This window comes from Salmo salar, chromosome ssa04, assembly GCF_905237065.1.
Source record: "Salmo salar chromosome ssa04, Ssal_v3.1, whole genome shotgun sequence".
Classification (NCBI taxonomy): domain Eukaryota; kingdom Metazoa; phylum Chordata; class Actinopteri; order Salmoniformes; family Salmonidae; genus Salmo; species Salmo salar.
The window spans coordinates 11,215,793-11,243,295 of record NC_059445.1 but is presented as its reverse complement, the minus strand read 5'-3'; the positions used below and the strand labels follow the sequence as shown (position 1 = coordinate 11,243,295).

Below are 27,503 nucleotides of genomic sequence, written 5' to 3'. Positions count from 1 at the left end.
TAGTCCAGATAGTTAAATAGTTAACCAAATAGCTATCTGCATTGACCCTTTTGCACTAACTCTTGACTCATCACATACGCTGCTGCTACTGTTTATTATCTATTCTTATTTATCCCCAGGTATATGTACTGTACATATCTACTTCAATTACCTTGTACCCCTGCACAGTGAGTCGGTACTGGTACTCCGTGTATATAGCCAAGTTATCGTTACTCATTGTGTATTTATTCCTCATGTTATTATTTTTCTCTCTGCATTGTTGGGAAGGGCTGTAAGTAAGCATTTCACTGTTTCTCTACACCTGTTGTTTACAAAGCATGTGACAAATAAAATTTGATTTGATTTGAAAGGCCTTAAACGTCTTATCCTGATAAGACCTTAACCGGGATATGAGCCAACTTTGAATGTGTGTAAGCTGTAACGAACACAATGAGGGCGTCTGCTAAAAGACTAAACTATGACGAATCAGAAGTGAATGATTTTTGTTTCCTCATTTCTTCTCTGTTAATTCATGATTGAACAATCAAGACATATATAAACCATATAAAAGAGCCATGATGTCTGAGGTGCTGAGTACAGTGGAACTCTGATTTCTCACTGCTAATTTCCTGCATCATATCGGGGTAAGAAAGCTGAAATCTTATATGAGCTATATATTTATAAAGTTCTTTATTATTTGTCATGTACTAGATTGATCCCATGTTCCTTTCTCATTTGACTTTGCTGTTGAATGTTGAATATAACATGCAATAAGTGTTGACTAATTTTCATACTTGTAGTTACTATTTGTGGCTCTGAGTGTAATCCATGTAGCTTCATTAATATATATATTTTTTACTCTAAGGCTGCGTTTAGACAGGCAGCCCAATTCTGATATTTGTATCACTAAATGGTCTTTTGCTTAATCAGATCAGCTTTTTTGCTTATAATTGGTTGAACGATCAGAATTTGGCTGCCTGTGTAAATGCAGCCAATGACCCTCAAATTCAAATCTGGACCTCGAAGCCAGTTCCACTGCTTTTTATTTTTCATTGTTCCCCTCTAATCAGGAACTTATTTAGATGTAACAGAAAACCAGTAGCAGTCTGGCCCTTGTAGTGTAGGATTTGAATAACCCTGCTGTAATTGTGGTCCTAGGCAGACGGGTTGCCTTCCACATTAACAATGTTCCAGTGCTGTTGTTGTAGGTAAGGTAACAATCCCTTCGGATCATCCTGTGGCCTCATTCTGACACAATAGCTAAACAAAAGGATTGGTCATCAGTATAAATTACATATTGAATGTATCATATATTTATCATATTTCTGTCTTCTGAACTTGCTTTGTAGAGACGACAGTCTTATTTACAAAGCAGAGGTGTTCACTGGAGAAATGCTGTACGCCGGCACAATGAACAGTATCTATATACAACTCCGTGGCACAATGGATTCAAGCCATCGCATCTGCCTCCCAAAAAGTAGATTCATTGGGGGCCACCCCCGAGGGGCTGTGAGTAACCCATTGCTACAACTTTCCTTCCTTTGACCATCTGTCCATTTGGGTGACAAAATCTAAATCCATTCACATTATTTTCATTCTTATGACTAGCATACACTAAGCTAACATGTGGAATTGTTTAAGGACCCCTTAAGGTATCCCCAAAAATATTTGATGAAACATTGAGTTTGGCCTTACTGCTCTTAGCCCATAGAAAACATCATACATGGATGAACAGATTATCTAAAGAAAGTGTGTTCTGAAGTGTCTGTCCTATATCTGAGAGATATAAGAAAGATCAGGAAACTATTTATATATATGGTTTTTACATGTATTTATCCCCTTATTTTAGGTACTAAACTATCTTCATATATACTTACATTCATTTTTTGTAACTGGTTCCACACTACCTTTAAACTAGTCTTGTGACGCTTGCAGGCTTCCTAGAGCAAAACACATGTTTGTGATAGTCTCATCTTTCCATAGAGGGGTCATAATAGTTTGCAGGCCAAACCCTTCGGAAGCTACAGACGTTTTTGTGAGAAGACCGATTTTTGGGATGTCTCATGGTCTGACAAACACAGCTCTAGCTCTGCCATCTTTCACCCTAGATGCTGAAGGGTGACATCGGCGGATGTGATGAATTTAGACGCAGTCCATGTAAAAAATTCTCTCTAGCTTAAACTGATGGATTTTGATGGGGATTTTTGTTTATGCTAATTCGATTTCCGCAGGGGCGCAGACATAGACATGAGGAGGGTTTAAACTGGTTGGAACAAGGGGAGAGAGTACATCCCAAAAACTGTCAGCCAAGTTCTCCAAAAAGTTGTATTATGTGCAACCAGAGATTCTGGGTTCGAGCCCAGGCTTAGCCGCAGCCGGCCGTGACCGGGAGGCTCATGGGGCAACGCACAATTGGCCCAGCTTTGTCAGGGTTAGGGAGGGTTTGGCCGGCAGGGATATCCTTGTCTCATCGCGCACTAGCGACTCCTGTGGTGGGCCGGGCGCAGTGCAGGCTGACTAGGTCGCTAGGTGTACGGTGTTTCCTCCGACACATTGGTGCGGCTGGCTTCCGGGTTGGATGTGCGCTGTGTCAATAAGCAGTGCAGCTTGGTTGGGTTGTGTTTCGGAGGACACATGGCTCTCGACCTTCGCCTCTCCAGAGTCCGTACGGGAGTTGCAGCGATGAGACAAGACAGTAACTACTACCAATTGGATACCACGAAATTGGAGAGAAAAAGGGGTAAAAGAATAAAAAATAGTCATAAAAAAAATATGTTGTATTATACCCAGTGGCGATCCGTCATTCAGGGCATGTTTTGAGCCCCACTGGGCATGTTTTGAGCCCCAATTAAATAAATTATTGTTTTTTTTGAAGGGTGGGGGGGTGGGTTCCTGTTTCGCATGTTATTTTGGCATTAATACGTGTCACCTATTAGTTAGCAAAAACAATGCAAAATAAAACACACAATTATTGAGGTAATAAAGCCTCCATACAAAAATGTTCTATTTTTTGCCTTCTTGAGTAAGGCAGCTCCAAAATGCAGGTGTTTCAGCCTAGCTCAGTGCTTTCTGTAGTGGTGGGGCAGCCAGCGGAAAATACAGAGCATAGGGGTTGTTAATATTCTCTAGTTGCGCCGTGAGTGGCTCAGTGTTCTGTCATTCATGGGGTTACGTGGTTGACTGCACCTGCAGCTGCACCTGCAGTCAACCACGTACCTCCACCAAGAGCACCTGCTCTTCAGCGCCCTATGGACAACCTCGCCGCTACACCAAGAGCACTCGTTCTCCAGCTCATTTACCCGACCGTGGGACAGAAGATGTTTGCTCCCACACTCACAACTCTGGGCCTCCCATCCTATTCTAACCCTCTCTCGCTGGCTTTGTATTCATATTAGCTGATAAAATTGCTGTACAATATGATCTTGTTGACATCTGATGCACATTCAAATGTCATAAAAAAATCAACACTGAAAAGCTCTCCCTGACCTCTGCCATGCCCTGATTTTATTACTGCGGATGATATCTGGAAATGTGCATTACTGAGACATGGTTAAGAAAGACTGTTTTGAACACTGATAACCTTTCTGGATATAACCTTTTTCCGCAAGATAGATCTTCCAGTGGTGGTGGAGTGGCAATCTTTACCAAAGAACACCTTCAGTGCTTGGTTGTCTCATAATTGGTTTTGGTGATTTTCACAGTTAAGCTTTCAAATAGCTCTTTGTTGATTGTTGCTGGTTGTTATTGTCCACCATCAGCACCGGCCTGTAACCTACTTGCCCTTACAGTAAGTATGAATTTGTCCTCATAGGTGACCTAAACTGGGACATGATTAAACCACCGGACCAAGTCTTAAAACAATGGGACTCCCTAAATCTCTCTCGGATCATTACCAACCCCAAACACCCAGAAAAGGCTCCTCTCCTTGATGTTATCCTCACAAATAATCCTGATATGTATTGTAGTGGAAGTTCTACTCAGGGACACTCAAAGTCAATATTAAATGAATAATCCTTCATTACCAGCGCACTGGAGAGGTTCCAACCAACTCAATGCACCAAGTACAATGGACGATTAGGAGCTCTCTCTTCTGGGGCAGTCCTGTTATCCCTTATATTGTGGTTACAGACATGTTACATAGTTTATAGAGTTGGTTCCGGCATGTGTCTGGCACAGTCTCCTATCTTAACTGAAAGAACATATTCTGGGCGTTCTGCCAGATGGTCCTAAGGAGGGGGTCATGTCGCCCCCCCCACCCCCACCTCTTTACCAAGCACAGGCAGGAACCAAGGATTATTTATGACACTAAGACAAGATGAACATTTTCAAGGCTGTCTCTTCACATTATAAAAATGTTCCATCACAGTATCATACTGGTGTTTTCTGTAATAACCTTAGTGATCACTGTTTCACGGCTGCTCAGTTAAATGACTTGTCCGGATTTGTCATAGACGCTTGGAAGGCAGCCACAGTGCGTCCTTTATTTAAAGTGGGAGCTCATGCTGATCCTAACTGTTAGAAAAAGTTTTGGAAACACTTGTAGTATTCTCTCTGGTATGCAATCTGGTTTCCGCTCAGGTTATGGATATGTCACTGATTACCATCTCTGAGGGTTTAGAGCTTGAGATAGTCACCTCTTATAAGTACTTGGGAGTATGGTTAGACAGTACAATGTCCTTCTCTCAGCCGATATATCCAAGCTGCAGGCTAAGGTTAAATCTAGACTTGGTTTCCTCTATCGTAATCGCTTTTCACCCCAGCTGCCAAACTAACCCTGATTCAGATGACCATCCTACCCATGCTAGATTACGGAGACATCATTTATAGATTGGTAGGTAAGGGTGTTCTCAAGCCGCTAGATATTCTTTACCATTCGGCCATCAGATTTGCCACCAATGCACCTTATAGGACAAATCACTGCACTCTACACTCCTTTAAACTGGTCATCTCTGTATACCCGGCACAAGACACACTGGTTGATGGTTATTTATAAAAGCCTCTTAGGCCTCACTCCACTCTATCTGAGATACCCACTGCAACCCTCAACCTCCACATACAGCACCTGTTCTGCCAGTCACATTCTGTTAAAGGTCCCCAATGCACACACAGTACATCCCTGGGTCCCTCCTCTTCTCAGTTCGCTGCAGCTAGCAACTGGAACGAGCTGCAAAAAACACTCAAACTGAACAGTTTTATCTCCATCTCTACATTCAAAGACTCAATTATGGGCACTCTTACTGACACTTGTGGCTGCTTCGCGTGATGTATTGTTATCTCTACCTTTTTATCCTTCGTGCTGTTGTCTGTGCCAAACGATGTTTGTACCTTGTTTGTGCTGCTACCATGTTGTGCTGCTGCCATGTTGTGTTGCTACCATGTTGTGCTGATGTTGTGTTGCTATTGTACCATGTTGTGTTGTCATGTTGTGTTGTCTTTCTTTATGTAGTGTTGTGGTGTTTCTTTTGTCGTGATGGGTGTTGTTTTTTTAATCCCCTGTCCCCACAGGAGGCCTTTAGCCTCTTGGTAGGCAGTCATTTTAAATAAGAAGTTGTTCTTAATTCACTTTCCTAGTTAAATAAAGGTTAAAAATATATATCCTATAGACAACCGCGCACCTACACCAAGAGGACTCGCTCTCCACTGTCCTATGGTCAACCATGCCCCTCCTCAAGAACAACCGCTCTTCATTGTCCTACGAACAAGAACACCTCTACCTACCTCGAGCATCAAGCTCCCCCTTCACCTAGCTACATGAACTACCCATTCCCTTACAATACAATCTTTAAAACTATATTGAAGGTGTGGTCTGTACCTAGTGAACAAAGTATTAAACCCCCTGAACTGTTCCAAATGCCAAATTAAAGCTACATTATGGGATTTAACAAATCTCCAGACGAGCTTCAATGCCATACAACACTCCTTCCGTGGCCTCCCAACTGCTCTTACATGCTAGTAAAACGAAATGCATGCTCTTCAACCGATCGCTACCCGCACCCGCCTGCCCGACTAGCATCACTGCTCTGGACAGTTCTGACTTAGAATATGTGGACAACTATAAATACCTAGGTGTCTGGCTAGACTGTAAACTCTCCTTCCAGACTCATATTAAGCATCTCCAATCCCAAATTAAATCTAGAATCGGCTTCCTATTTCGCAACAAAGCCTCCTTCACTCATGCTGCCAAACATACCCTCGTAAAACTGACTATCCTACCGATCCTTGAGTTCGGCGACGTCATTTACAAAATAGCCTCCAACACTCTACTCAGCAAACTGGATGCAGTCTATCACAGTGCCATCCGTTTTTGTCACTAAAGCCCCATATACTACCCACCACTGCAACCTGTAAGCTCTCGTTGGCTGGCCCTCGCTTCACATTCGTCGCCAAACCAACTGGCTCCAGGTCATCTATAAGTCTTTGCTAGGTAAAGCTCCGCCTTATCTCAGCTCACTGGTCACCATAGCAACACCCACCCGTAGCACACGCTCCAGCAGGTATAGTTCACTGGTCATCCCCAAAGCCAACACCCCATTTGGCCGCCTTTCCTTCCAGTTCTCTGCTGGAACGAATTGCAAAAATCACTGAAGTTGGAGACTTATATCTCCCTCACTAACTTTAAGCATCAGCTGTCAGAGCAGCTTACCGATCACTGCAGCTGTACACAGCGCATCTATAAATAGCCCATCCAACCAACTACCTACCTCATGTTTTTCTGCTCTTTTGCACACAAGCATTTCTACTTGCACATCCTCATCTGCACATCTATCACTCCAGTGTTAATTGCTAAATTGTAATTACTTCGCCACTATGGCCTATTTATTGCCTTACCTCCTTACTTCATTTGCACACAGTATATACAGATTTGTCTATTGTGTTATTGACTGTACGTTTGTTTATCCCATGTGTAACTCTGTGTTGTTTTTGTCGCACTGCTTTGCTTTATCTTGGCCATGTCGCAGTTGTAAATGAGAACTTGTTCTCAACTGGCCTACCTGGTTAAATAAAGGTGAAATAAAAAATAAATTTAAAAAATTTAAAGATTGAATAACAACAAAACAAACAGGCTCAACTTAGTCAACGTTGAGAGAAAGTTGTTTGTTTGCTGGGATCATTCTAACATGTCATCTATCTCTCTGTAGGTGATTGAGCTTGATGTTCCCTGTCCTTCCTCCCTGGGCCATCTGGAGTTTGTGGTGCTGGAATCAGAGCCATACCTCCCATTCTGCTTCCTCAACAATGACTGGTTCTGCTCTAAAGTTGTGGTGACCACACCAGAAGGAGACACGGCCAACTTCCCCTGTTACCACTGGATCTCAGGCCATGAGCGTCTGGTGTTCAGAGAGGCCACTGGTCAGTATGTTGGTATATAGATCATTGTCTAGGTTAAGTTCTGAGTATACCTGCTGTGCCTATTATATATCAGCTAGCTGAATGTAATTTGTAGTTTATTTTGAAATGTGTGTCAAAGGGGCCATTTTTATGGAATAATGGTGGATGTACTTTATATGGCTTAAGACGTTGATCAATCCCCCCAAAACATGAAAATAATCATACTTTATGGCATTTTGTTGATAAGGTAAACTGATATTCAATGAGACCTGGCCAGAGGCCATAGAAGAGAGAAAGAAGGAGCTACAGAGTCGGCGAAAGGTGTACAGGTGAGAGGCTGGTTCTGAGATCTTGAAACTGAATTCCTAAGATGCAGAAACAATTCAAAACAACATCAAAACGCTTTTGACTCAGCACTTTTAGAGCGCAATGAACTAAAGTGGTACAAACATGAAAGTAACAAAATGTGCACCTACTGTCTTTTAAAACACACTGTTGGGACCGAAGTTATTATAGTAAACTAAAACAAATATTATGAAAAAACTATTTCCTAAACTGAAATAAAATGATTAAGAAATCAGTTTGAAAAACTATACTGAAACTATTATCTTTGCCTCTAAAACATACTAAAACAAAAATCATCAAATTATGTTCAGCTGCAGTTTGTTTTTCTACTAAACTTTAGGCAAAAATCTAAATGGGTTTTAAAAGTTCTGAATTGGATGGGTAAATGCTGCCAGGAAAATGGCGACGTTTCAAATAGGCCTAACTAGATCACCACTATTACTAGGTATTAGTAGATAACACATGTGCAATGACTTCATTTGATGTTTTTTTCCCTCTTTCTGTCAGGTAAAGGTACTTTATTCTTCTTACAGTAGTCAATTTAATAATGTTGACATACTGCTTTACTCATCTCATGTATATGCAGTATTCTCTTCTACTGTATTTTAGTCAATGCAACTCCGACATTGCTCGTCCTAACATTTATATATTTCTTAATTCCATTATTTTACTTTTAGATGTGTGTATTGTTGTGAGTTGTTAGATACTACTGTACTGTTGGAGATAGGAGCACAAGCATTTCGCTACACCCGCGATAACATCTGCTAAATATGTGGATGTGACCAATACAATTTGATTTGACTACTAAGGTTAAAAAAAAGCATTGGGTTGCTGTTAACATGGGAAAGTCACATTGAGATTGACTTTATAATTTAAATCTAACCTAGACTATGACCTGACACATCACCTTATTTAAAACTGCCCCCCAGTGGCAAGAAGTGAAATCCCCCAAAAACACTCAAACTATAGTCCAACACATAAATGTCTTCTAGCCTCCCACGCATAGGCTACTTTCTGTCCCTTACACAAACACTAAAACCAAAATAGTATAAAAATGAAATAGAAACGTTTTTATCAAATGAAAAATGAATCTAAACTAGAAAATCAAGTCTGAAAATGATTTGAAACTAAACAGGTTATTATTATTTCTTTGTTTAAATATCCAAAATAAAAACAAAGAACTATAATAGCCTTGTTTGGGACTGAACCCTATGTACGTACAGTTTTATCCAAGCAATATCGAAGCTCTCTTGCAACTCTTTTATGTGGAGTGACCCCTTTCGCTATTGAGACTGGTCGATACACAAACACTCCCTTAAACATCTATGTACTTTTTTTTTTTTTACAGTGGTTCCATTGAAACAGATGCTCATGTCTTGCTTCACTGTGGGTTATACAACAACATTAGACAGGATGTGTTTCTTCAGCTGTCCAGTCAAAATTATTATTTTAACAGTCTAGATGAAAATAATAAATTACATCTTCAAGTAACAATTATGTAAATGCGACTTATCCTCCAATGGAGACTTCTTTATAAGTGCCTAATTTTTGTTTATGCATACATGTGTACAGATGTAATGTATTATAGATCACGCCTCTACTGTACCATGTTTGACTATGATTGTTTTTAGTGTCTCAACTCAATTTGAGTGGTCCACAATGTATAAAAAAACGGTAGTGTATAGTTGTAGCATTTGTGGAATAACATAATTTTTTCGAAACAATAAACTCTAAACTCCAAAGAAACAAATAACTCTTAAACACAGATACATTTATGTGAAGTCACCTAAGCTACCATTTTGTATGTAATGGTGAACGACAGGCTGTGTATCCCGTCTTGATTTATCATGTCTATTCCCTTCAGTTGGAGTATATATGCCGAGGGTCTACCCGAAATAATGAAAGTTGACAGCGCTTCTGATCTCCCTGCTGAGGTCCGCTTCTCTTTCACCAAGGACTTTGAGTTCATCTTCACAGCAGTCGAAGCGTAAGTTGGAGCACTGGTTTTCAAAATAGTTTTGATTACTGTAAAACAGTCACATTTTGCTCTTCCCAGAGTACCCCTGAAGTATACCCCCTCGTGTGCATTTTACCTGTAGGCCTATGCTCTTGTGAGTCTTCGCAAGTACCACCTGAGTATAGGACAAGTATCCCCAGGGGAACATGGAACCCAGGTTGAGAACCATAAGATGCAGCACCAGGAAATGAATTAGATATTTAATCATCTCTATTGGCATATCCCCAACACACCTTTAAAAATACTTCCTTTACAGTGAGATGAGATTGTCCTACACCAGTTCAGGTAATTGTGAAATTATGAGATGTTGGGAATGTGGCCATCAGGGTTGTGGTGGAATGTAGATTATAGGAATGATGCCAGTAATAACACCCTCAGGCAAGGTTTTCCTAAATTAATTTGTTTTTTTGCCACTCAAATCATGCCTGAAATCGTATCAAATAACAAGCCAATTAACCATTTAGCAGACATTATGACCAAATAGCTGAACTTTTCACCAAATCAAATGCCGATTGACACATAATATTAAGGATATGTGGCCTGTGAATTAATCGATCACCCTAGGGGGAGGATGTAGATGATGAAGAGTAGTGGACCTAGCACAGAGCCCTGGGGGACATCCTGGCATTGTTAGCACCATTCTCTAATCAACTGCACCATCTTTCTCATGTTGAAGTAAAGTTCCTCCTCTATCCTGGCAGATTGGTGTCACTAAAACTAGAAACCCATTCCACCAACAAGAAACAATGGAAGAGCCTAGATGAACTCAGTCACGTTTTCAATGGACACAAGACTGACGTCTATGGTAAGTTGGTCTCAGTCTTAAAAAAGGCAGCATTCAAATAGCTCACTGGAATCATTAGCATCTCATTATTATTTTGCACAAAGTTTCATTTTACACATGATCATTTTGTTTTTTTTCTAGAATATGTCGAAAAGAACTGGAAGGAGGACACGTTTTTTGGGTACCAGCTTCTGAACGGCCTCAACCCCATGATGATCCATCGCTGCTCCAAGCTTCCAGAGAACTTCCCCGTCACAGAAGACATGGTGAAGGCTTCCCTTTTCGGAAAAAACCTTGAAGCAGAAATTCAGGTTTGTAAAAATGGAGTAATACATGTCATTCATCATTCTGTTGTTGCTCTAGTGGTTTCTTCCTCAGGAAATTGTGTGTAGTACAGTACAATATGTTGTACATTGTGTCAGTACACTTCCTTTGGCATGGTGGTGTTGTTGGCAACATCTGCCTCCCTAACTCATTAATGTCCTAACCTAAACAGAAAGGCAACATCTTCCTGGTTGACTACAAGCGTCTACATGGAGTGACAGCAAACGTGATCCACGGGAAACAGCACTTCTTGGCTGCCCCACTCTGCTTGCTCTATGTGACCCCAGAAGAGAAGCTCATTCCCATCGCAATCCAGGTACATCTCACATAAGAATGAGATCTTTACTTCCGAAACCCAAATTAAATCATCTTAACAGAATGTTTGCCACTGGGAGTTCTCTTGAACCAAAAGGAGTCCCATAAATGGACATAAATATGCCCAGAAAATAACTAATTGACCAGAAAGCAAAAAGCATGAGGAAAACATATACTGTTAGCCTAAAACTAAGGATTTGGGGGTTTCGTGATTGATATTATATCCAATGTCTGCATGAACCATACAGGCAACACTCGTTTTAAGCAAACAACTATTAAACTTCCGTATGTCTTTAAATTGTAACAATATACACATTCTCAATTAATGAAGCAAGCCATGATTGTTCTGCTTCCTTTCACAGCTGAAGCAGGATCCTGGAGAAGACAACCCCATCTTCCTTCCTACTGACTCTGAGTATGACTGGCTCCTGGCCAAGATCTTTGTGAGGAACTCCGACTTCGCCGAACACGAGCTGAACTTTCACCTGCTGAGGACTCACCTGCTGGCTGAGGTATTTGCCGTGTCGACACTGCGCAACCTACCAATGGTGCATCCCATCTACAAGGTACATACCTGCTGCTGTGCATGCAGACACTGAGTTTGTTTTCAACTTTTATAACACTACAGTTGTGTGAGTTCTCATTTTCCTATTAACTCAATACTTTTAACATGATTAAGAGAACCTGAAGTATTTGGAAATAAATGTATTCATTGTATGTATTTTTTGTAATTGAAAGAAGCAGTAGGTTGTTTGTAGTACAGTACAATACATAGCATTTTTAGGTGTGAATTTCATGTACGATCGTTCCATCTTTCTCCATAGCTCCTGATCTCTCACTTCCGCTACACTCTGCAGATCAACACTCTGGCTAGACAGGCCCTCATATCAGAGAAGGGTTTGATCACAGAGGTACTGCCTATTCCATTCTTATAGTGTTCTATAATACGTTAATACTTGTGGAATGTCACAGTGCTAGTGGAAACTGATTCAAAAGCATAAGAGAGCTCTGTGTTAAAAAAAGAAGCACCATGCTTTCCGCATGCTTATGAATGCACCGCTGATACAATCCATTTCCACTAGCATTGTTACATTCTCCAAAAATGATTATTCTGGACGTTCTTAAATTACCAGCTAACTTATTTAAAAACTGTTCGGATTAAACAACATGCAGTACATCTAAAATAAGGCCTTCTAAACACTATACGATTATACAATTGTAACTTTTGTTACGTTCCCCAGCAAAAATGTCACTGAAACAGAAGGGTGAACGAACAGAGTCACTGACCAACAACCACAACAAAACAGGTGGGGTTTTAGGAGGGGTTCTGAAAGACACTATGGGGGTGACCACTGGGAGTTGACTAGTAACAACAACTGGAACCTAAAAGACACCCACCATGAGCTCCGACAAAGTTTGCCCAAGAAGAGGCAAACAAAAGAAAAACCCACATCAAACTTACAGACAGGAAGCAAACCAAAAAGGTGGAGCAAAACGAAATCAGACAAAGGAATGTTTTTCTAGAACTCAAATAGGGAGCACCACACCTAAAGGTGTTGACCCTCCACATATCTCAAGACATCTGGAGCACTGGGCCACCCACTCTTAAATAGCACCTGGGCCAGCACCGGTGAAACACCATCCCACTAACAAGATGGCAACCAGCATAGGTGTAGCACATACTGTCTAATGAGGTGACACTAATCAGTGCGCCCTACATGCTAACGAGCTATACTGTATGTGCTAAAGTCCAACCTCAAAACATAAATGGAAAAATCAAAGCCTGTAACACATTTGACACTGAGCTGGTTATCGTTTTGAGATGTACACCTAGTGACACATACCCGGTAGAGTAAATTGATCATCAGGCTGAACTGTCAGGCGTTGCCTAGTGACACATACCGCGGTAGAGTAAATTGATCATCAGGCTGAACTGTCAGGCGTTGCCTAGTGACACATACCGCGGTAGAGTAAATTGATCATCAGGCTGAACTGTCAGGCGTTGCCTAGTGACACATACCGTGGTAGAGTAAATTGATCATCAGGCTGAACTGTCAGGCGTTGCCTAGTGACACATACCCGGTAGAGTAAATTGATCATCAGGCTGAACTGTCAGGCATTGTTGTGATACATCTCTGCGAACCTCTCAACCGTAAAACTTGAATTAATAAACGGGAGGATTGTTTAGCAACAAAACCGATGCATGCGCAATTTGAGGGCAAAACAATTGTCAACGCCAAAGGATTATTGACAACTTTAACTATATTTTGTCTCCAAACGTTTATTGAAAACATAAATACATTTGCACAATAAGCACTTGTCTCTCAAATATATCGTTACAGTTGTTGGTTAGCTAGTTAGAGAATTGTAGCCATATTAGCATAGCCATATTAGTATAGATGTGATAAGTTAAAACACCTCAAAACAAGACATGCTATCAAGGACAAAATAAAACTAGCTGAAACAAGCCACCTGCGATTCCCCACATGGTAGCTTCTTGTCATTGTTGCTAGCTATCTGACCGTTCAGACTCATACCACACAGCCATCTGCCCCATCGATGCGTGTGCATAATTTTTGTGATATCAGGCAACCTGTCTTTGTCGCTTAAACCACAGAGCTGCCCTGGCGTCTGTCATTAACAAGTTCTGTCTCCGATAACCCTATTTGATATTTAAAACACTGATCGCCATTAGAACCCAACTGCATGTCCTATTATATGACACAAGGGGAGAAGTGCTAGGTTTTTCTCACTGGTTACATAAACCATGTTTCCATCCAACCATTTTATGTGGCTGAATTACCCAACAGGCTTGATGGAAACAGCACATTTTAGTAAAAATAATAATAAATACTGTCAAATAAAACAAAATACAATTAGACAAGGGTGGATATTTTTTTTCTCTGTGAAATAGATTATGCCATGATTAAAAAAAGGTGAACTCTCCCTTTAACCCATCTTGAAGAATGCCAGTGTAGGAGGTCCAGGGATGATGGAGTTCCTGAAGAAAGCGGTGGCCTCATTGACCTACAGCTCCCTCTGTATGCCGGAGGACATCATTGCACGTGGTCTGGAGTCAATCCCCAACTTCTTCTACAGGGAAGATGGACTCAAGCTGTGGGCCATCGTTCACAGGTAGTTTGTGTACAGGTCTCTTGAGTTTTGTGGTGAAAAAAATCCAAGATCTGTCAATTTGACAGCACAATTAGATTTGTGCATTATAAGGAGGCTAGTTCATGCAGCTACATTTTTGCTCAGTTTACTAAACTCTAGTTAACTCTGGTCTACTCCTTCCTCCAAAGTAAATCATGCTGCCAGATTATAATGAGGTTTACGGTCTTTTTTGCAAAGATTTGTGCTCTTTTGCACGATGACAATGTAGCCCATAATATCAGTGCTGGGTCATTCCATGAAATGAGTGCCTTTTGTGTACCTTTGATATTTTTAAAGCCTGTTATATTAAAGCTATATTAAATAGACCTCATGGAAAAAATTATATTTTTTATATGAATAAAGTGTTGCTAAAGTGAAAAAATTCTGCATTTTAACATGTCCCTCTGTGCATCCTCTGTGACTTCTAGGAAGATATTTTACCCACTTAACCTCAACATTTCTACAACTTTTCACCATCATTTTAAAGTTTTAGTTATTTTATTGCTTTGACAAAGTAATATCTGAAGATTATTATATATTTCACATGATTAGTGATCAATTAAGTAAAAAAAAAACGGTTCCTAATTTTAAGGTCAATCCTGTTAAGTGAACTGAACTCTTTTTAAAATGGTGAAACAATTTTTTGTTAACTATTTTTTTCGTAAAGAAACATTGAACATCTAGTCAAATCATAACCATTTGACTAGATGTCAAAAGCATAACACTTCAACCCAGTTACCCATAGACAGACAGGCTAGAAATGTTTTCACAATTATTATTATTTTTAAATGAAGCTTACATTCCTGGGTCGCTCGTCTTTTCAGTTCGCTGCAGCTAGCGACTGCAACGAGCTGCAACAAACACTCAAACAGGACAGTTTTAGCTCCATCTCATCATTCAAAGTCTCAATCATGGACACTTACTGACAGTTGTGGCTGCTTTGCGTGATGTATCGTTGTCTCTACCTTCTTGCCCTTTGTGCTGTCGTCTGTGCCTAGTTAAATAAAAATGCAATTGCCCCTCCCTGTTGCACAGAACAAGCTTCCATTCCCTGTCACCGTGAGATTTATAGCTGATTTAAGAGAAAATCGTCAAAACACTTACGGTTAACCCTGTTACTTTGTTCGACACTTCATAGGCATTTACTATAATATTTTTACTTTTATTAAACCTCTGATATATTTTTTTTATTAAGTTTAACATGTGCTCTTTATGACAATGTAATTAGGTGAAATTAAAATCACCAAGTTACACTACTCATAAGCACCTAACTGGTGGAACAGCCCTGTGTTTTGTCATAGTGTTTTGCTAATACCGGATGTTGTCATGTGGTTTTGTATAGGTTTGTTCAGAAAGTGATTAGTCACTACTACACCTGTGACTCAGACGTCCAGAAGGACTGTGAACTGCAGAACTGGATCAAGGATATCTTCTTCCATGGGTTCCTGGCAGAAACCAGCACAGGTTACACTTTTCTCATTTAAAAGACACACTAGCTCTTTCTCAACTCTTAATCATAAGTCTACATCAGTGCAATACAAATGTACAGATCTGATTTGTTGATGAATGTTTCTGATAATATGTAATATCCAGAAACGTAATATCCAGAAAATTCCAAGTGATTCCATACAGTATCTACTGTAGGTTTGAAACCAATTGGCATCAGATTTTCATGTGAATATTCTAAAATCTTTTTTCAAATTTTCCCACCAGTGGTGTTTCCACCAAATGGACTTGTTGCAGATAAAAATCAGTGCATGATGACAAAATGTACTTTTTCACAAGTTTTAAAAAAAATCTCAAGTTCAATGTGTTTCCATCACATTTTTATCTCTATCGATAGTTTTGTCACAAACTGTTGCGTTATATAGCAAATGTGCCTACTCTGGTCTTGCCACGTGCGCTCTAGCCAACAGCTGGCAGATACAGTGAGGATGGGGGTAGTCTACATTATGAGATTATTATGGATTTTTATTTGTCAAACGGCAGTCAAGCATCTATCATCATGTCACCAGAATAAACCCCTTGATAATAAGTAGCATCAAGCTCATCACCGTGCACTTTCACCACCCTGGGAAGTTCATCATAACTTATTTCATCTGTAGCATGTTGCTGAAATGTGTATGCTAAAAATGAGTGGCTGTGTCAGTTCCTGGAACCATAACCACGGAAAGCGAGGTCCGGCCCGTTGCAGCTCTATAAACTTCCCACAGTAACCAAGTCGTAGTGGACCGAACACCATATCATTGCGTGACTCCAAGTTTTCTTGGATATGATGGTTATTATATCAATATTTGCACAAAAGATATTTACACTGCCATTTCTTGCATAATTAATTTGACCGACACACAAATATCCCACAATGTCGAACGAACAAATGATCTGTCGTCATTTATTGTAATTGTACCGAAACTTCCTGTTTCCATCACAGCTGTCATTACTTTTTTTATACAGTATGACTTACATAAAAGCTGTGGATGGAAACATAGTTACAGAAACTAATGTCATTTCATGGTTGTTTTAATGGTGGATGGATGACTCTGTGGATACAAACTGGATGGAGACTGATTACTCTTTGTTTTTTTATCTTTAACTGAACACTGTTACAAGCATTCATGAACTGCCATTCTTCCTGTTCTCTTCCGACAATTAACAAACATCTGACCAATCAGAATAACGCAAAGTAGTTGCAAGGTAGATAATCAATTACCATTCCAATTCACCACACTGTAGAACTAACAACAGTGGCTTAGAAAATAACTCTCATACAATAATCTTACATTTCTTCCCCCCTCCCCCTAGAAAAACGTCCCCGTTTCTACATTCGATAAGAAAAAAATAATACTGCTGGAGGTCCAAAGATCTGTAGACTTCTCACTTCAGTACATAGACTCCCCTGTCACTTAAGAGACTAACTCGGCGGCAACCTGGGTGCTCAGATGAACTTTGCTCCAGTACTGCTGGTTGGGGTGTAGACATCTGGTCTACTGAGGGGTCAGGTGGGTCAATGTCTGATGGGCTGGGCAAGAAGGGTCCTGACAAGGGGCCTGGTGAGGCACAGGGGGATCCAAGGACATCTCAGGTAATTAATTAGTGTTCCCATGTCTCACAAGGCCTTGAGGATCTGAAGGGTAAGGCACCTGACAAGGCTGTCAGGGTCAGTGGTCGAGGAGGTGCAAGAAAGTGTTCCACAGGCTCATTCGTTCCAGGTCGGGGTACAGGTGAGGTGTACGGTCTTAAACGATTTTAGTGGATCACTTGGGTCTTGGTAGATTGGTCCAGCAGGTACCTGATCCTGTAGATTACACCAGGGTCCTCTTCTGTAGATCCAAGGCACTCCTCAAAGGGACCTTTCCAGTTATGTGAAAGCTTCTGACGTGCTATTGTAGGGTCTTTAAGTCACACAAGGTCTCCTGGGTTGTAGAGGTATGTGTATGACATTTGTCGTAGTTGCATTTTGGTTGAAAGTGAGCATGTTCTCTGTTCTGTGTGGGAGATCCAAAGGGCAGACTGGACCATGTCGGTGAGTTGAGCTGTATAATCTGCTGGCAATCCCGGTGTAGAGATGGACCGCTGCAGTCCAGAGGGGAACAGTAGCTTGGCTGACATCATCGCTTCTCAACCATGTGTCAGATCTGTTGTAGAGGGAGTGCTGGTGTTGTAGGCCAGGGCAAGTTGGTTGAGGCCCTCGTCACCAGGCTGTTGGGGCAGTGTCTTGGTCAGGAGATCGATGAGTGTCCGATTTTAAATTGTTCCACCATCCCATCACATTGTGGATGATATGGGCTGGTTCTGGTCTTCTTAACTCCCAGCAACTGACAAAGTTCTCGGACGATGTCTGCCTCAAACGGATGTTCTTGGTCAGTGTTCAAGGTCTCTGGTACGCCATGTTCGCTGACAAAGTTCTTGAAAAGACAGTGCTGGTCTTTCATGGCACAGAGGTTGACATACTTTGAAAAGTAATCCTGCACCACAAACACAAAGTGTGAAAAAAAATGTACTTTTTTTGGAAAATGTATTTATAATGAAATGCAGAAATATCTACTTTACATACGTATTCACACCCCTGAGTCAATACATGTTAGAATAACCTTTGGCAACAATTACAGATGTGAGTCTTTCTGGGTAAGTCTGTAAGGGCTTTGCACACCTGGATTGTACAATATTTGCCCATTATTCTTTTCCAAATTCTTCAAGCTCGTCGGGTGGCAGGTAGTCTAGTGGTTAGAGCATTGGTCCAGTAACCGAAAGGTTGCAGATCGAATCTCTGAGCTGACGGGGTAAAAATCTGTCGTTCTGCCCCTCAACAAGACAGTTACTCCACTGTTCCTAGGCCATCATTGTAAATAATAATTTGTTCTTAACTGACTTGCCTAGTTAAATAAAAGCTCCGATTGTTTGTTGTTCATTGCTAGACAACCATTTTCAGGTCTTGCCATAGCAAATTAAAACACTCGGCCACTTAGGAACATTCACAGTCTTCTTGGTAAGCAACTTCAGTGTAGATTTGGCCTTGTGTTTTAGGATATTGTCCTGCTGAAAGGTAAATTAATCTCCCAGTGTCTGGCGGAAAGCAGACTGAACCAGGTTTTCTTCTAGGATGTTGCATGTGCTTATGTCCATTCTGTAAAAATGTTATCCTGAAAAACTCCCACTTCCTTAACAATTACAAGCATACCCATCATGATGTAGCCACCACTATGCTTGAAAATATGAAGAGTGGTACTCAGTTTGTGTTGTATTGGATTTGCCCTAAACATAATGCATCTTGGCATGCCTAAGTCCACTAGAATGGAACATTTTCAGTCAGCATATTTAGCAGTACAGCATGGTGTGCAAAGCTTATGCTGAAGATCCACTGTTGAAAACCAGTTGGAGCCAGACAGCCCATCCAAGGCATCGTTGACTCGCGGCAGTGGGTGAGAATCTTTTGATGGTCACAATATTTAGCTTTCTGTAATTCAAACAGAAAGGCCAGGATCGGTCCTTGTTGGGGACAGAACTACTGGCACAGCCCAAAGAATGTAGCTTCCTCCGATTACAACAGTCTTCAAGACTTTATCCACTTGGTTCTATATTTCCTGCCTTTGGTCTGGTGTCACACAGTAGGCCCGCTGTTTGACAGGCATTGCATTGCCTGTGCGGACACAACGTTTTATTAGGCCTGTTCGACCTTGGTCTTCTGAACTCTTGCTGAAGACGTCTGTGTACTTCTTGAGAAGCGATTTTAGTGACTGAACTTGAGCGGACGAAAAGTTAGTCTCAATCAATCAAATGTATTTATAAAGCCCTTTTTAAATCAGCACGTCACTATACAGAAACTCAGCCTAAAACCCCAAACAATGCAGATGTAGAGGCATGGTGGCTAGGAAAAACTCCCTAGAAATGCAGTAACCTAGGAAGAAACCAAGAGAGGAACCAGGCTCTGATGGGTGGCCAGTCATCTTCTGGCTGTGTGTGTGTGTGTGTGTGTGTGTGTGTGTGTGTGTGTGTGTGTGTGTGTGTGTGTGTGTGTGTGTGTGTGTGTGTGTGTGTGTGTGTGTGTGTGAGTGTGAGAGAGAGAGAGAGTGAGGGAAACACACACACATCAGGTCCGGTGAACAGGTCAGGGTTCCATAGCCGCAGGCAGAACAGTTTTCAACCAGCAATTGAGTTGCGAGACTCTGCTGTAGAGCTCATCACTGCCCCTAACTGGGAGGGTGCCAGAGACAATTACTCGATGCCGACACATCTTTCTAGCGAATTTACACGCTGAAGCTATGATTGTTTCATCCTAACATTGTTGGTACCAATGTGGATAACAATATCCCCATACTCTCTATGCTCACCAGTTTTAGACTTAGCCAGCACCCTCTTCAGGTTAGCCTTTACGTCTGTAGCCCTGCTCCCTGTTAAACAGTGTATGATCGCTGGATGATCATTTTTAAGTCTAATATTGCGGTTAATGGCATCGCAAATGACTAGGGTTTTCAATTTGTCAGAGCTAATGTTGGGAGTCTTCCGCAGCTCAGAACCCTTAACGGGTGGAGGGGAGACTTGAGAAGGCTCGGCCTCTGACTCATTGCTTAATGGGGAGAACCGGTTTAAAGTTTCTGGCGGCTGAATGAGCGACACCGGTTGAGCATGCCGACAGCATTTCTTTCCAGGAGCCTTGAGAAAATTGTCCGGCTGTGGAGACTGTGCAGAGGGATTTATACTATTATCTGTACTTACTGGTGGCACAGGTGCCCTTGCCTAACAATTGCATCTGAAGCTGGGCTTGCAACACGGCTATCCTCACCATAAGGAGATAGTTCTCCTGTATATTATGAGTACAGCCACTGCAGTTAGATGTTACTTCTTAGCTTTTTCGGCTGGTGGAGGTCCTGTAGAACCATGTCCAGATAAAGCATCCAGGGTGAAAATGCTGAATGAAGTAGAGCGAAGAAAAAACAAATAAGTTGTTAAATGTGTTAAATTCAGATTTTGATGAAGCTGTTATTAAAAGTAAAACTGAAAAGATTGGCAAGTAGCAACAAACAGCACAGCGGCATGGAGACAAGTCATCTATCTTCATAGAGGGTGCAGCAACATCCAGGGAAGGTGATGTGGTACAGCATGTCTTCCACAACTGATATCCAGTAGGGCATGTTGCTGTTGCAGGAAACCAAGCCTAGTATCACTGAATGGTGGGCCCCTCTGACAACTTGAAACTCATGCTTGAGATGTTCTTTCCCTAGGGGAAATGCATACCGACAAAGTCCAGGGAATGTCCATACATTGTCCATTGACAGAGTGAGCAAATGCAAAGGATGTCTTCATGGGGCGCTTTTCAGAGCTGGATGTGAAGTTCTGAAATCCTCACTTATGATGAAATGGTTGATCCTGTGTCAAGAAGAGCAGACACTTCAATTCCCTCAAAGATGGCAAGTACGTTAGCTGAAACACCCTCTGTGGAAGCCATCTTGTCACTTTCAATTTTGAATCATGGGGTGTCAACAGGGAGCTCTGACTGGCTGAAGTTTGCTCCTTAACAAACAACTAGTGATCGTTTCCCTGCTGTGTGGAACCAGACACGTTAGACTGCCTAATGTCTGTCAGGGGACTGGAAGTGTACACTGCGCCTGTAATGAGGGCTCACCTATCCCTCTATCCTTGGATATGGACTCGGGCTGTTGTGTCATCTGTCCCTTGCATCAGACTGGTGCCTGTAGTCTGGGTAGTGAAATCTTGGTGGGTAGTCTAGAGAGTAGTAGCGACAGCTTCCACCATCAGAGCTCCAATCACGTTGGCCTTGGCAGTACTCTGGAGAGGCAATAAATTACAGACGGTGACACTCTGGGCCACGGCATTCAGGTGAGTAGTAGGCTCATGATGGATGATGAGTTTGATGGTGTGGTGAGAAGCCGAGTGCTCTTCTGGCAGCATCATTGGATGGGGTGGATGTCCTGTCGGCCCAGAAGCCAAAACACTGTGTGAGGTTCTGGTTTTCCACCTGTAGCTGGCGTATTTCACTCTTCAGGCTATTCACAGTGAGAGTCAGCTATTTCAGAGCATGAAGGAGCTTCTCATCCGTGTCATTAGAACGAACCATAGCAACCTAGTCTGGGGTCTGTGCCACTGGCGGGTATGCAGCATGTAGTTGGAGAGCTGCACGTGTTCTTTCAAAGCAACTTGTGACGAGCAGGGCATCACCGATGTCCTCCGCTCCATTTTCATGAATCTTTGCCTGCAAGGCTGGGTCCAATCCGGCCGCAAAGTGGCGAAACTTCTCCCCTTCCTGTGCCTTGAGGTCATAGTCTGGGAAGGCCTCCAGAACCAACGAGTGATGTCAGCAATGTACACATCCAAGCTCTCACCAGGCTTCCTAGGGCGAGCAATCACATGTGTCAGAAAGAATGGAAGAGAGTGCTTGGGGCCAAGGGCTTCCTTGAGTTTGGTCTTGATAACAGAGTAGGTCTTCTGAACCATTAGCGAAAGGCTGTCCCAGTAGAGGAATGCTGAATCAGCTAGGTGTGTAGGCAATACTGAGGCTAGCACAGGTCCAACTCCATATCTGGCAGATTGTACATTGCCTGCACAGCCACTTCAAAGCGACAAGACCAGCAAGCAAACAACCTAGGTTCCATCTCCCTGAAAAGCTGGTGGTAGGTACATTTTCAGGCGCCGTGAGAAGTGATGGGGGGCTACAAAGTCAATAGCATTGTCCAAAGGTCCAGCTTGATTAGTATTGTCTAATGGTCCAGCTAGTTTAGCATTAGCCAGAGGTTCAGGGCTATTGTTGTTCAGAGATTCTGTTTCAGGCACGTTCCAAGAAATCAGCAAAAAGTTGGCAAATAAGCTTACAATTTTTTGCAAAAGTGACAAAAACTGCAGTAATCCTCTAAATCTCTCAGAAAAAGATAGTAGCTAGCTCTTACCAGCTGTCCAGATGAGTCCTTCATCCTTGTGCTATCTGGTGAAAGTATCTACAATGTCCATGGAAAAATACTTCCTGTTAGCTTACAACAATTAACAAACATCTGACCAATCAGAAGAGAGCAAAGTAGTTGCTAGGTAGATAACAATTACCATTCCACAAAAACATTGCTTATTCGGCTGTACGTTTCAATAAAACAAAGCATTTGTACACAATTAATATATTTCTGATTGACTCATTCCCTGACAACGAAGCAAAGCGAGCAGTGTACAATGATACATAATGTATCATGTGACTAGTTTTTGCAGCTGTCTGCGTTGGAGAGGGAGAGAGGGCAAACTCCACCAAATTAATTTCAATGTATGGAATCACTTGGGAATTTCAGGATTTTAGGTCAACTTCCCTTTCATGGTTAACATTCCAAAACTATATCCCGGATAATTAGCAAAATGTCAATACAGTGTCTGAATGAAGTGATTTACTGTACCTTCTCCATGCAGGAATCCCTCAGTCTTTCAGTTCAGTGACAGAACTGGTCAAGTTTCTCACCATGGTGATCTTCACAGTGTCTATCCAACATGCTGCAGTCAACAATGGACAGGTAATGAAACCTATTGTGTGATTTTAGTTTGCCGTGTTTCTGATGTATTATATTGGAAAAGCAAAGTAGTTTGATCAATTTTGCCATTGTCATTCCAGTTTGATTTTGGCGGCTGGATGCCCAACTTCCCCATCTCCCTGCAACAGCCTCCTCCCACCACTAAGGGGCAGTGTACTGAGAGCACAATGCTGAAGACCTTCCCTGACATCAATACCACCGTCAATGGCATGGCAGTTGTGTACCTTCTGAGCATGCAGTCCACTGACTATGTGAGTATATGAGAGAAACTGTATTAAAGTATATTCTATGACTTTAAAACATTTCATGACAATCCCAATCAAATCGTTTCCTTAGTAGTCATAATTAAAATATCCTCAGTGGTTCATGAAACAACAGTGTCCATGTTATTTCAAATTTCATCAACTCTCTTGCCTCCTTAGGTTGCTCTTGGAAATGGCTATCAGGATCACTTCAGCGAGAAGACCCCTCTGGAACTGATTCACGAAACTCGAGATGTGCTGAAGAAATTCAACTTTGAAATCCAAGGCAGGGATGTCTCTTTGCCCTTGCCATACACCTACCTGAATCCCAACAATGTGGAGAACAGTGTGGCCCTGTAAAATGAGTCAGTGGTCATATTTATTAGGCACCAAATGGAAGAAACACACAGATACAGGGAGAGACTACCTGGACTTGTCCAATAAGAACCACTTGTTTTCATTTTCCGTTGAAGCATGTTTTACAACCTTTTTCTACGGTGTGCCCTAATAAATGCAACCTACGTAATTGACTTTGGTTCAATTGTTAGATACATGTTGCACTTGAACTAGAACTTGAACTGAAACAAAAATATTATAAATCATATTTTACTTAACCCTTCTATTATGTTAGAAAAGAGTATACACGATTGATGTTCTGGGCCAATTTGGTCCAGTATACAGTAAACAGAAATTACAGTAAGTACAGTTTCCCTTATCAAAATGGCTGAGGATCTGACTTTTCCCAGACCTTTTCTTAAAAAAAAATGTAGATCTCCTTCCCTTCACATTTCTCACTGTCAATCAAGAAGGATAATTCTTCAAGTTTTACCGGTGAAACATCCATGCAGTATCTGCATACCAACCATTTAATCTCAATCAGTTTGATCTTCTTGAGTTATACAGTGTTTCAAACTATCCTACAGTGTTGTTTTGAATGATGTACATTGTGTGAATTGTGGAGCAGATAGTGTTAATTGTAGCATAACCTACCTGTGTATTTTGCCTAGTGGACCTATTAAGTTTTGGCCACATGAGAGAAAAATGTCTTACAGTAATGTAATACTATGATATTATAGTCGGTTCATTATGTGATCTTGCAGACATTGATTCAGCTTTGATCCATCTTTATTAAACAGCACCATTCGCCAGAGTAGCCTGTTCTCTAAGAGCAGAGCAAGGACTGTGGTAAAGTAGAGAATTAACACACGCACAGAATGTGATGAGCAGAAGCTTCAGGATCTTTAGTCCGGAGAATAAAAGTTCAGGGAAAAGTCAGATCGTCAGCAACTCGGTTTTATTTAACCTTTACTCCACTTCCAATAAATGTTGCTCTGTGCAGGAAGCAGCTTGTTTCTAGGACACACCATTCAAGAGTTATAAAGGTCAAAGTGCGGGTCAAATTTACCCAGAACATTGTAGATGTCTCGTTTTTTGTTGTTGTACTGGGTTGTATTTTTACAAGTTCATTACTCCTACCTAGACAAGTAGATGAAGGGTCAAAAAATATTTTTGTGATTTCAATCAAAATATTCAGGCCAGCTTAAGGTTAAACGTTTGATTTTTGGGGTGGCAGGTAGCCTAGTGGTTAGACAGTTGGGCCAGTAACCAAAAGGTTGCTGGATTGAATCCCTGAGCTGACAAGGTAAAAATAAAAATGTGTTCTTAACTTACTTACGTAGTTAAATAAACATGAAAAAAATGACTTCTGTATCATCATCACACACTTTGGTCTAGTGTGGCACAATCAGTAGAGTGAACCTTAAAATAGCCATCAACTCCAATCCCCTAGGGTCATGGCTATCCAATTAGGATCAGAGACGGAAGTGGGAGCGAGAGACACCACTCGCTGTTTTTTTCTGGATCAATGAAAGTCAATGAACTATGTAGACCAGACTCAGCTGTTATTGCATTGGTGTCCAAATTAAGTAGACAGGAACTGACAAAAATAAATAAAGGAAACGACCTAAGTGAACTGTCTTCATTTACAGTGCATTCGAAAGGTATTTTGTTACGTTACAGCCTTATTCTTAAATGATGTAATAATTTTTTCCCTCATTAATCTACATACCCCATAATGACAAAGTAAAAACTGTTTTTTTTTTACATTTTTGCAAATGTATAAAACAATACAACTGAAATATCACATTTACATAAGTATTCAGACCCTTTACTCTGTACTTTGTTGAAGCACCTTTGGCAGCGATTCCAGCTTTGAGTCATCTAAGGTATGATGCTACAAGCTTGGCACACCTGTATTTGGGGAGTTTCTCCCATTTTTCTCTGCAGATCCTTTCAAGCTCTCACAGGGTGGATGGGAAGCGTCACTGCACAGCTATTTTGTCTTGGCTGTGTGCTTAGGGTCGTTGTCCTGTTGGAAGGTTAACCTTCGCCCCAGTCTGAGGTCCTGAGCGCTCTGAAGCAGGTTTTCATCAAAGATCTCTCTCTTTACTTTGGTCCATTCATCTTTCCCTCGATCCTGACTAGTCTCCCAATCCCTGCCGCTGAAAAACTTCCCCACAGCATGATGCTGCCACCACCATGCTTCACCATGCACCATGCTGATTGATGGAGTGCTGCAGAAATGGTTGTCCTTCTGGAAGGTCCTCCCATCTCCACAAAGAAACTCTGGAGCTCTGTCAGAGTGACCATCGGGTTCTTGGTCACCTCCCTGACCAAGGCTCTTCTCCCCCGATTGCTCAGTTTGGCCGGGTGGCCAGCTCTAGGAAGAGTCTTGGTGGTTCCAAACTTCTTCCATTTAAGAAAGATAGAGGCCACTGTGTTCTTGGGAACCTTCAATGCTGTGGATTCTTTTTGCTACCCTTCCCCAGATCTGTGCCTCGACACAATCTTGTCTCAGAGCGCTACGGACAATTCCTTTGACCTCATTGCTTGGGTTTTGCTCTGACATGCACTGTCAACTGTGGGACCTTATATAGACAGGTGTGTGCCTTTCCAAAACACGTCCAATCAATTGAATTTACCACAGGTGGACACCAATCAAGTTGTAGAAACATTTCAAGGATGATCAATAGATACAGGATGCATCTGAGCTAAATCTCAAAGCATGTTGTCTGGTATTTCTGTTATTAAAAAAAATACATTTGCTAAACTTTCTAAAAACCTGTTTTCGCTTTGTCATTATGGGGTATTGTATGTAGATTGATGAAAGAAAAAAAGATTTACTCAATTTTTGAGTAAAGCTATGTCATGACATTGGCCTGTGGGTAAGGTTTATGACCCCCCATAAATACCTTTCTCCCTTCCCTCTCTCTCTGACTCTACTGAAGGACTCTTGAATAGCCTTTGTTAAACATAGAGAGTCTGGGTACATCAAACAAGTGGGGGGAAAGGAACCATATTTCGGTAATAGAACCAGTTGAAAATATGCGTTGGTACTTAATGAATATGATGTCAGTTCGGTTGTCATCTGAGACATTATGACTGATGACAGGATGACATAAACGGTATCTTGGAAAGTCTACACAGCAGATTCACATGGAATTGTTGTTCAATTTAAATGCAGTTAAATTAAACTATTTGTGAAAAGATGAAATGTAATTTTAGCTTCCAAATGAGAGAATTGGGTTTTCATAAGGTTGGAGCCCTGCTCAATCAGTGGCCCACCCCTGTGAAGAGACATGGGTTATAAACTATGAAACATACCCTTCTCTCCCTCCACTATATAAGCCCTTGACGAAAATGCAACCTGTTCCGAGGACGATAGGACGACGGTCCATATGTTAAAAAGGACTAACATGTCAACTACAGAACTAAGCCAACCTCAGCGTGAGCTTTGGTTGTGAATGGTATGAACTTTGAACTCTTATTCACTACAGTGAGACATCCTAGCCGTTGAGTTAGCAACAGCAGCTGTAAACGTGGGCTAGGAAAGGACGGACGACGTATCCAGTCTAACACACAACGAAGATACTACAACGTATCCAATTTCCCACCAGAGACATTCTTCCGAGGACAGGAAGATCTCTGTTGGCCAACAC

General features: G+C 41.5%; 1 protein-coding gene across 2 annotated transcripts; it reads left to right on the top strand.

Annotated features, from left to right (window-relative positions):
• The first annotated feature begins 200 nt into the window (after nucleotides 1–200).
• On the top strand, nucleotides 201–25,467 carry LOC106602285 (hydroperoxide isomerase ALOXE3). 2 transcript variants are annotated; one of them, XM_045716464.1, is made up of 16 exons: nucleotides 203–623; nucleotides 1,138–1,187; nucleotides 1,329–1,488; nucleotides 7,119–7,329; nucleotides 7,556–7,637; nucleotides 9,518–9,640; nucleotides 10,372–10,475; nucleotides 10,596–10,765; nucleotides 10,951–11,094; nucleotides 11,456–11,659; nucleotides 11,918–12,004; nucleotides 14,059–14,228; nucleotides 15,589–15,710; nucleotides 23,145–23,245; nucleotides 23,344–23,514; nucleotides 23,686–25,467. In XM_045716464.1, exons 2-16 carry the CDS (start codon nucleotides 1,165–1,167, stop codon nucleotides 23,863–23,865), a joined length of 2,052 nt encoding a protein of 683 aa, XP_045572420.1. In that variant the 5' UTR covers nucleotides 203–623; nucleotides 1,138–1,164; the 3' UTR covers nucleotides 23,866–25,467. The 2 variants fall into 2 exon arrangements, with proteins under 2 accessions (XP_014050293.2, XP_045572420.1); XM_014194818.2 differs by having other exon boundaries at nucleotides 201–1,187.
• Nucleotides 25,468–27,503: the final 2,036 nt, after the last annotated feature.

What these genes read in the sequence shown, in the direction of transcription:
- LOC106602285 (XM_014194818.2), top strand. Translation starts at nt 1,165, where the DNA reads ATGTTCCAGTGCTGTTGTTGTAG. An exon ending in GGTGTTCAGAGAGGCCACTG is followed by an intron (nt 7,330 to 7,555) that starts GTCAGTATGTTG and finishes TTTGTTGATAAG; the next exon opens with GTAAACTGATATTCAATGAG. An exon ending in TGGTGCATCCCATCTACAAG is followed by an intron (nt 11,660 to 11,917) that starts GTACATACCTGC and finishes CTTTCTCCATAG; the next exon opens with CTCCTGATCTCTCACTTCCG.